The sequence below is a fragment of the Arachis ipaensis genome, chromosome B07 (assembly GCF_000816755.2).
Source record: "Arachis ipaensis cultivar K30076 chromosome B07, Araip1.1, whole genome shotgun sequence".
NCBI lineage: Eukaryota > Viridiplantae > Streptophyta > Magnoliopsida > Fabales > Fabaceae > Arachis > Arachis ipaensis.
In genome coordinates, this window is record NC_029791.2 from 102,222,101 (window position 1) to 102,232,169 (window position 10,069).

Below are 10,069 nucleotides of genomic sequence, written 5' to 3' on the forward strand. Positions count from 1 at the left end.
GGTAAAAGTGTAAAACTAAAAGAGCAGTTGCCACAAGCGCCAACTTGCCATAATGACGATGAAGGTTGCAATGGATTGGGATTCCCTAGCACGAGTGCACGCTGACCATGGTATTTCACTTTGGTCTAGTGCACCTACGTACACCATTCCTCCCTTGCTCACCTGTGGTGATGTTGGAGTAGAAGACGAAGATGAAGATGATGACGAAGAAGATTCGTTACTATCTGAGTTCGAGTTTTGTCCCTCCCACGATTTCTTACTACTGCAAAATCACATTCATCAAAATAAGGATAATTAAACACTATTCGAACAAGTAGACTAATGGTGAGTAAAATTGAGAGCTTACCTTAAGATGTGTGTAAGTGTAAAGTATTATTCTGATTGTTCTAATTTGGTATTTAATGTTTCAGCCGTGTTATTTTAATTTCAAAAAATTTTAATTTTTTTATTTAGTCTTAAGGGTATTCAATGTTATTATACAATTAAATTTGACACAAACAATTAGCATATTAAATGTCAATGTTTGATTTTAGTATATAAATAAAATCGATTGGTATTAGCATAATGTTTGATTTTAGTATATAAATAAAATCGATTCACCAATGTAAAAGTTTTTCTTTTGATTATAGAGCATTAATGAATGATAAGTAGGATTTGGATTTTTTTTTATATAAGAAGAAGATCTACAAGAAGTGTTACAAAAATATTTTGGTTATGTTTTTTTTTTAACATAGAATAAAATATGAAATAATAATACCGCTGTTAATATTTATGTCCGTCATTCTCATAATTATTTGTATCAAAATTAACAATGAAAAATATCAAATTTATTTAAAAAATTTTAAAATAAAAATAAAACATTTGAAATGAATTAAAATTTAGTTTAAACGTTGATACCCAAAATAATATTTTACCGGAGGTTTAAAAGTTCATTTGAATATTAGTATTACTATACGGTGCTAAAATCTAACTTGTATGGTATGGAGATTCGATACTAGAAACAGTACTTATTTTATTCAAGAGACGGTTCCCTATTTCTGAGACCACATGCTGAATTTAAAACTAACTAGGCTAACAAGGATTGAAATTTGGAGATGCATGTTTCACGGGCACACATACAGCTCTATTACCATGTACCCACCATACTATTGTGCAACAATCCATACCATGAGAAAATTAGATATAGCAATAAGTGAGAGAAGAAAAAGGTTTTTGTTTTTGGTCGACAGTAATTATGAAGTCTATAAAAGTAAGAGCATACCCACCGCTGATACTATACTAAATTACTAATCACCGAATATGATGTAATTGTTTGTTGTTTAATAATTACAAGTTCTATTATTATTGTTGCAACTTGGATACTATCTACTACTTTATGTCCATTCTTTATAATATTGTTCACAAATCACAATCAAGACAAATAGTGAAAAAATCCCCACAAGCCTAAATGCCACCAACGTTCATATTCATAGAAGGACGAAAATACCCTTTTAACCGTTAGCGTGAAAAATAAAAAATGAGGGGCAATGTAACGAAATATTGAAATCTAACCTGGGGTTAGTATCGGGGGAAGGACAAAACGTAATGGTGTAATCGGCAGATGCGCACGTAAATGTGCTCGTCTTGTCGTCATACGCGTAGCTATACGCGCGTGGGCACACGCTCTTGAACACCTTCGAGTAAGACGAAGGCTTGCAAGTGTCCGGTGAGCGGTACGCGCCGTCGCAGCAATACTGCGGCAACCGGAACGCATCGCACGCGCTCTTACACGCCACGCCACGTTTCCCATCCTCGCTCATAACCCTCAGCTCCGATGGACAATCGCCATTGAGGTCTCCTACGCACCCCGTGACGGTGCAGTTTTCGCCGGAGCCACCCTGCGGAACCACCGTAATCGGGAGGTTGTAACCGTCGACCAAGCTGACGTCAAAGAAATCTAGTCCTCCGGCGCCATGGAGGGTGAACTCTGCCAGGGTTGCCGGCGGCGTGGCACCGCTGCCAGCACATTCTAGTTTGCCGGAGCCGCAATCGCCAGTGCCGCATGAGAATTTTCCGGCGGAGTCTTGGGCGCAGAGTGTCCTGCCCCAGAAACGGCCACCCCAGGTGGTTGGTGCCGTGATGGTTTTGGACTCGCCAGTTCGGAGGGCGAAGCCGGTGACCGGAAGAGGGTCGACACCAGCGTTAGTGAGAATTCCCGGCCACACAGTGTAGTCACATTTGTTGAGTAGTGTGAAGGTAGTTGCTTTCCCCTCTGCAAATTTGTGTTCACACCCACACACATTAACATAAAATGGTAAACAATTTCATTTTAATTTGGTAATAACATGGTTTATGGAGTGATTTACTTACCTGATACTAATACACAAAGTGTTATTAGTACTGAGATTGGATTTATTAATGTGAGCTTATTATGCTCCATGTGGAAGTTCAATTAGTTAGTGTTTGTGAATAGCTAAAAGAATAAGAATGGAACCTAGGAAGACGGTGAAGAAACGTTGGAAATGGAATCTGCTGTGAGAATAATTATTATTTATAGGCAGAAATTAATAATAAAGCTGGCGGGTAGACAGGGAGGGAAGTAACGTTCTGCTTCAACTCACCATTTATAAGGATTTTATGTTTTCGTAACGCTGTATTATTTTGTTATTAAATAACGGGATAATAATTTCATTATAAAATAGTATTCGAAGGCTTGTATTGTTAAAAAAAAAAATCTAAAAGATATAAAAACGTGATTAAAAAATAATCATTGATAATATAAATTTGAGAGTATCATTTTGGTGATTTATTTTGCTGACATAAAATATCTACTATACCTAGCTAGATAGAAGTTGAGGGGGTCTCAATAATTTTCATGGGTGCAGACAAAGACAGGCATTTGGTAGTGGGAATTCTGATATGTGTTAGACACTCGAATTTGCTGCATGATTTTTATTTCAAGGCGATGGCTCAATTTGTTGCGTGTGGCAAAGCTCTGCCACATTTTTCTTTGGCATTTTGTTAGCGTTCATATATATTATCTTTTCGGCAAAATGCTATCATTTCTTTATGTTTTCATTTTTTCCCTTTCTCTTAGTTGGTCAAACTCAATAAGTACTATAGTTAGATGAAAGTAGGCATGTTATGTGCAGGTAGTACCTAATCTGGTTTGATATTATCTTATTCATGTTATTTTGTTCAGTAAAATCTTCTCGATAAAAATAGCAGAAAACAAAAGAAACAGGATGGAGCTCCATTGTGTATTGTTCTGTTTACATATATTTTTCCTGCTTATGTATAAAACATTTTGGATCAATTATGCAATTTGTCTTGAAAATTACTTGATCTCTAATATAAAATTCTAATAAGATCATAACTAGCTAGCAGATTACCGTCTTTTAATTACCAAATAAAATCGTTTAAACCGTCTTTTCGTCTTGTACAATTCGTCACACTCTTTTCGCCAAGGACAAAAATTTCCCTACCTATGTTCCTAATATATTAAATGTTTTAAAATAACTTAATTTATCAAATTTATATATATACACACTTTACCCAAAACTACCTCACTAATTACTTATATCAAGTAGAGGAAGAAGAGACACACTAGTATTTTGTAACTTTATTTATTGGAGCATATTTTAACATAATCCCAGTCAATATAAATTAGCAAAATATAATATCAAGATTAACAAATAGGCAAATCATGCGCAACAAGCTTTCGTCAGTCTTATATAGTAGCATACTAATTAAGTCTTTGTTTTAGTGCATAATCATGGAAATCCAAATAAAATCGCCACTACGTTCTCGTGTAATTTTGTATTCAAGAATCGATCAATGAGGTATTAGGTATTCAAGTGATAGTAATGTTTGAGCAACCACCCAATTAATCATCTCGCACGCTTCCAATATTTTTTGAGATAACAGCAAATTAAAGATGACGCAAAAAAGCAATGAATCCATTCTAAAGACGGTATTTTATTATGTTAGTACCAATTTGCATTTCAAGCTTTTTGTAGTTTCCTATCATGACAAAGAGGAGTGCTAGGGGGCCAGCACTTTTGTTAAATTCTGGTCAGCACTTAACTATCAAAAGGAAATTGAATGATTCTACACCATTAGATGTAATCTCCCACCATTAAAAACATCATTGATGGCTAATTGATGGCTAAAAACCACAAAATCTGCTGGTCCCTAGACTTTCTCCATGACAAATACCATCGCTATGTAGCTAGCAACGCTTATGCTATGAATATGGCTGATTTTTGCTTGGCGAAATAAAGTGTATGGGTATTAGCTATGAAATGGAAGGTACAATAATCATGAATCATGACATATTGATATAAACAGTAGGATATGTTGCATAACTTGTGAATTATATAGAGAAGACAGCTGGTTGTAATTCAAATTTTCATGAGGGATTTCCAAACTTAAGGTGCTTGAGGTGACTCAAAGAAGCCTAATTCTTAATATCCGTTGGTCCAAGTGGCTAAACTCAAATAGGGAGATGCTTTGTTCTGCCTCAGGATTCTTGACATTTGACTTAGAGAGCTATGGAAGTGCTAAGTAGAAGGCGAAAGGAAGTGGTGAGAGTGCAAGTAACCAGAAAAATGAAGTGTTAGAGTAATAAGGAAATTGTTTATAGGATTTTAGGATGCAAAATGCAAGGGAATAGGCAGGGCTTGGAGGAGAAAATGCTGGTTTATGAAGCAGAATAAAAGAAGAGAGGGGGGGTGGCTTCGTAACTCGTTAGCAAGGTGCGTCCCACATCGTTTGAAAGCGTTACGGAGAAGAAATTGGGGTGTTATAAGATGACAAGAGCAGGAATTTAGAAAGCATGATCCTTCAGGCAGTAAAGGGGATATGAGGAGTGGATGGATCTCGCCATTAAGAATGCGAGTTGGGTGTCCTTCCCAAGCCTGGTTACGACAACTTGGGCACTCCCCCGTCTTCCAATCTGATCCCTGTCTTGAAGGACAACAAATTCTAATTTAGTCTTAAATTTTTCAAAATTAAAATTTTTGCTAGCATGGTTTTAAACTCTACATTTGTTTGAAGGTAGAGTTGATTTTTTATTAAATGTAAAATTTTTTTAGTTACTATTAACTATTAAGTGGATATTGAATTAAGGATTTCATACCAAATACAAGTGGATGTTGAATTACCAAAAAATTCTTAGTTACTAAGGAGAAGATTATTAATATTTTTAACATAAAAATTTGTTTTAATTTAAATTATTATTAAATTATATAATAATGTTATATTTATTTAATAATTTGTTTGAGTTATTAATAAATTCTTTTGGCAAGCACAATTTTATTTTCTTTCTATTTTTTTTTAATATCCAAACAAAAAAATATTTTTTTCCATTCATTCTTTTTTTACCTTTTTTCTATCCTCTCATTTTTTTATCAAACCAAACAAATAATTTATAGAGAACTTTGAAATGCTTTTCTTCAATAACTAAAATGTCTCTGCACTGTATAGTAGTATCCTTTATAGAAGATTGAGTCATAAATGACCTTTATAGAAAATTCAGTCATAAATGCATTTTACTCATTCTCATATGCTGCTATAAATTGTAGGACGATACATTCACCCACCAAAGAATTGTCGAACAATCTAGTTATACTTCTATTTTGCTGTACAAAACAAATTTGAGAACTAAGAAGATCTGGGGTTAGTTACTTATAATGATATATACATATAAATTAAGGATGAAGAAATGAATGATGAAATGCTATATAGCAAGAAAGAAACTGGACTAGCAACGCCAGCAAGAGGAAGAGAAGAAATGAATTCAGAATGAAAGGTCTCGGTATCCTAATCCATCCATGATATCCAAAACGTTGTAGTTTTGTTGCTCTGAGCCGAGTCTCGTACCCATACCCGTACCCAAGAACTCCTTGACAGGCGAACTGCTAGCGCTTTTGGCCATGTACCGATCTCTTCTTGATTCTCTTTTCTTTGGAGCATCAAAATCCATGCTTTTGCTAATTCCAGGACGGCTCCTCCTTGTAATCACCTCCTCTAACAACCTCCTATCCTCTTCAGAGACTTCACGTCCCAACGTCTTGTTGCCACTGCCGTCTGGGGAAAGGAACTCAAGCATCTTGGGCTGGAATCTCCCTTTTGGAGGAGATCGCATAGGCATTTGCTTCAGGGTATTCTGTCTGGATCTTACAAAGCTTATCAGATGGTGAAGCCATGCCAACAATTCAACGATGTAATTATCGATTTTATGCTTATCAGCATAATAGAGTGTCTGGATGCGCATCAGCTTACTACTTTCAGCGGGTGTACTCTCACCAAAATCGTTACCACTGCAAATCAGAACAAGAATTATCATCAATTCATGAAATTCAAGCTGTTATTAGTTCACACAGCACATGTAAACACAATCATAATCCCACAGATATACAAGTTTATATATAGCTAACCTTGTGTTTGCCCATTCACCGATCCATCCAAAACCTTGATGTGCTCTGTCCAAAGTAAAATATGTTACATAAAGCAATTGCATAGACTTCTAATGCAATTTTATATATGAAAATAGGGCCAGCATGGGAAACCAAAAGAGTTGAAAGCATATCTTACTTGATAGTATTTGTGGCAAATGGAAGAAGGCATTGAAGAGTCTTATCCATTTCGGCTTTAATCTGAGTGATCGGCAGCTACAAAAAATTGTCATTTTATTTAGGATAATGCACAACGATGTAAAATTCAATCTTCATGAGCAGAAGTGACCAACTCGGAGAAAGTGACACCATAAAAAATGACTGGTAGGAAATGAATATATCTGCAACTTGAAGGGCATACCTCTTTTGTGACATCAATGGATTGCAACCGAGAGGGAAGAGAACTCTTGATATTATTAGGCAAACCATGATATAACGTGTCCCTTGTATTTGGGGGAAGAGCTGTTGGGCGAGAAGCCTGATAGAGAGAATTTTTTATTTAAAGAAAAACTGAGGTGAGGTCACTACAAATTTAATTAGCAAGATAAAAACTTACAATCATATTTATCTGATTGATGATATTAGCATAGTGCAGTGCAAGACCAGCTTCGCCCAGTCTTTGAGACCCTTTACTATAGTTATCGGCAGCAGCTGTACCTACCATGAATTCACAATTTCATTAATATTACAATCAATCATCATACCACCCTTACAACCTACCAATAAGATTGACATGATAGATAGAAAACACAAGATTTTCATATGTCTTGATAAATGACTAATATAAAATCGAGGATTTAGGGATTCTTTTTGTAGTTTTAAGAGTTTTCCCAAATGCTCTAAGACAGTATGCTAATCCAAGCAGAAAAATCATGTACAAGAAAGACAGCTGTAAAATTACAATAAATAATCCCTCTCATTCATGTGATTCAAGCTAGAAAGATAAAACTGAGCAACTAAGTGGAAATTTGAGCCAAGAAATTTTAAAGAAAACTTGGGAAGCACCTATTTTCAGAGTTTCCATCCTTAGTAAATGTATTATGTGTAAATAATATGCTATAGATATCTTTCATTTCAAGTAAGTTTAAATTCTAAACAAACACGAGTTCAGACTTCCCAACAAACATGTCATACAGACAGAATGCAAGTAATTTTCTTTGAAGCATAGCAGAGGGTCGTGATAAATTGAGCAAATTTAGACTTCAAAACCTAAGGTTGGAAAATCTGATGAATTCTTATTGAATAAGGACAAGTAGATGCCCTCTATGCTAGCAGCAACATATGGTTTTTTCTCAGAAAAGACACGTGTCATACCGTTGTTTCCGAGGAACTCATGAATAGTTTGATGCATATAGGTAACGATATCAACAAGCTTTTCAACTATCTGCAATAAGCAAATCACATAGAATAATTACATTGCTTTAAATAAACGTAGACATAGAACATTTACTTCTAGCCAACTAAATAAGGTTTCGTTCCAACAAAGGAACCGAAAAATACAATTAGGTCCAACATTAGGAACTATCCCTTCATTCATACCTCTTCCATGTTTCTGGACCAAAGAGACTTCTTTTTCAAGCTCCTCACAATCTTTCTTTGATGCTTTAGCTCACTTTGAAAAAACGTGATACCCTCACCTGAAATTATAAGGCATATAGAGCTGTCAATCATTAATTAATTTCTGCATACTTCGCTTTGCATGTGTCTTGCATATACTACGTACATCCGACTGAAGATAAAAAATGATTATCATTGGAAAAACAAATACCATTAGACATTCTAGGGAAAAGCATATAATAAATTTTCTAACCTTTTAAAGGAAGATTTAAGGACTCCATTTCCTTAATCTTTTGCTGATAATCTTGTTCAAAACGGTCATAAGCATTTAATTCATGGTACAATTCCTACATACAAAAGGATAAAAACAGTAATTCAAAGATGGACTACACCAAAATCTGGAATGGTACCCTTATTTTAACAAGTAAAGAACTCAAAAGAATACCAGAAGTATAAAATGAAAATTATATGAACAACATATAGATACAAGCATAATAACTCAAAAGTCAAAACTATGTAAAGATCAAAGATCTATTAATTAAAATCATTCAGCAAACATGGAATAACCAGAATGACTTGTGCATCCATCAGTTTGTTGAGGCATGCAAAGATTAAAAAAATTGACAATGGGCTTACAGAAGTCTGCTGAGCTAGACTGGTAATCTCCTGCATTGTCTTTTCTGCCTCTACCTTGGATTGCATATCACCCAAGGCATGGTCCAAGTCTAATCTGAAATTTTTGTTCAAAATCCTAATGAGAAATGTTTGTAAATTGTAATACTCTAAGAATTCAATCATGGCAATTAGTATAAATGTGTAATCATGTGATAGCACCTTGAGAAATATCGATCTAGATTGTGCCACTGCGGATCTTTACACATATTTCCAAATCTTGCTACTTCCCGTGAGAAACCACAAAGCTCATCCCTATAAATTGCCCCAAAACAAGAGATAAATAAAATAAAAAGAACTTCAAAACTCTGAAGACAACACTGATCCTTGAATGCACTAAACCTTTTGTCAGCCGCAGCAAGATTAATTAACTCAGTCATATCAGTTGAAACTAATTGTTGAACTCCTTTTGATTGTAGAATCTCCTTTTTAAGGAACTGAATGTTCTCTTCAGAAAGTGATTGAAACAGAATTGACCCTTTGGTTATTGTATTAGCTACTTCAAAAGCCAATATAGATATTCTTTTGCCTCTAGAAGCCATTCCAGAGGCAAACCCGCTGTTGGTGTTTAACTTTGGCATGCCACTCCCAAGTGAGTCTAGAACATCAACGGCCTTCTCACTAGCTCTTCCCAGAAAAGAGCCCCTGTGGATGAACTGCCAAAAGGAAATATACACAAAGATAGTATCTCCACAATTAGAATTAACAACATACTTTATTTGAGGGAAAATCACTAAATCAAATAATGAAGTCAAATCTACGAACTACAACAGAAACAACACAAGTGAATCCACTTCGAAAGTCAAAATTTTGTAATTTCTCTAAATCCATGGAAAACTAACTGCATCCCATTAAGACATAGAAAGATCAGTACAGATTGGAAAAATACCTGTTTTGCCCCTTTTGGAGCGGGACTGGAGGATTTGAGTTCGCCGGAAAAATCAGCGACCTGCTTCTTTTGCTTTTTACCACGACTATTACTCCTTGAATCTGAAAAAGTTTCTGACTTTTTGTTGATAAAGCTATCTTCCTTCTTAAGCTTCCCAGAAAACCCCAAAGTATTCTTCCCTCGCAGCTCAGCATTGCCCTCAGCCATGCCAGCTGAACAAACCGCTCCCATTTTTTCTTCAAATAGCAAACCCAATGCTTCCGCTAATTCAGCTTTTACTTCAAAATCCGCAGCTTCAAGAAGAAAAAGAAAGAGACTTTGTTAGGTGAGAGGTGGAGAGTGGAAAAAGACAAAACGCCATCTAGGAGACCATGGCGGTTGAGTAATGGTAATATTAGTACCTAATTAGAACTACCTATAGAGAGTAATGGTTAGGGAGATGGAGATGGAGAAGAGTGGAATTAAAAAGGAGGAGAATGTGAATTGAGAATGGAGATGGAGATGGAGATGGAGA

The 10,069-nt window shown here is 35.5% G+C and overlaps 2 protein-coding genes across 5 annotated transcripts in view; both read right to left on the minus strand.

Annotated features, from left to right (window-relative positions):
• LOC107609892 (thaumatin-like protein 1b) lies at positions 2-2,592 on the minus strand. Its single transcript, XM_016311947.2, has 3 exons — positions 2,350-2,592; positions 1,552-2,251; positions 2-262 (listed from the first exon to the last, which is right to left on the minus strand). Exons 1-3 carry the CDS (start codon positions 2,417-2,419, stop codon positions 16-18), a joined length of 1,017 nt encoding a protein of 338 aa, XP_016167433.1. The 5' UTR covers positions 2,420-2,592; the 3' UTR covers positions 2-15.
• LOC107609893 overlaps positions 5,486-10,069 on the minus strand; it is a 4,992-nt gene continuing 408 nt past the window's right edge. Inside the window, exons 1-13 of one of the 4 annotated variants that reach the window (XM_016311951.2) lie at positions 9,971-10,069; positions 9,556-9,848; positions 9,009-9,322; positions 8,829-8,921; positions 8,631-8,724; positions 8,248-8,341; positions 7,977-8,074; positions 7,752-7,821; positions 6,994-7,094; positions 6,799-6,915; positions 6,577-6,653; positions 6,420-6,464; positions 5,486-6,302 (exon numbers count right to left, since the gene is read on the minus strand). In XM_016311951.2, coding sequence (XP_016167437.1) covers positions 5,780-6,302; positions 6,420-6,464; positions 6,577-6,653; positions 6,799-6,915; positions 6,994-7,094; positions 7,752-7,821; positions 7,977-8,074; positions 8,248-8,341; positions 8,631-8,724; positions 8,829-8,921; positions 9,009-9,322; positions 9,556-9,786 — 1,857 coding nt within the window. In that variant the 5' untranslated portion in view covers positions 9,787-9,848; positions 9,971-10,069 and the 3' untranslated portion in view covers positions 5,486-5,779. Of the gene's footprint in view, positions 6,303-6,419; positions 6,465-6,576; positions 6,654-6,798; positions 6,916-6,993; positions 7,095-7,751; positions 7,822-7,976; positions 8,075-8,247; positions 8,342-8,630; positions 8,725-8,828; positions 8,922-9,008; positions 9,323-9,555; positions 9,849-9,956 lie in introns of all 4 variants that reach the window. The other 3 variants (XM_016311950.2, XM_016311949.2, XM_016311948.2) reach the window with 3 other exon arrangements.

What these genes read in the sequence shown, in the direction of transcription:
- LOC107609892 (XM_016311947.2), bottom strand. Translation starts at nt 2,419, where the DNA reads ATGGAGCATAATAAGCTCACATTAATAAATCCAATCTCAGTACTAATA. An exon ending in ACTTTGTGTATTAGTATCAG is followed by an intron (nt 2,252 to 2,349) that starts GTAAGTAAATCA and finishes ACAAATTTGCAG; the next exon opens with AGGGGAAAGCAACTACCTTC. An exon ending in TCCCCCGATACTAACCCCAG is followed by an intron (nt 263 to 1,551) that starts GTTAGATTTCAA and finishes GTGATTTTGCAG; the next exon opens with TAGTAAGAAATCGTGGGAGG.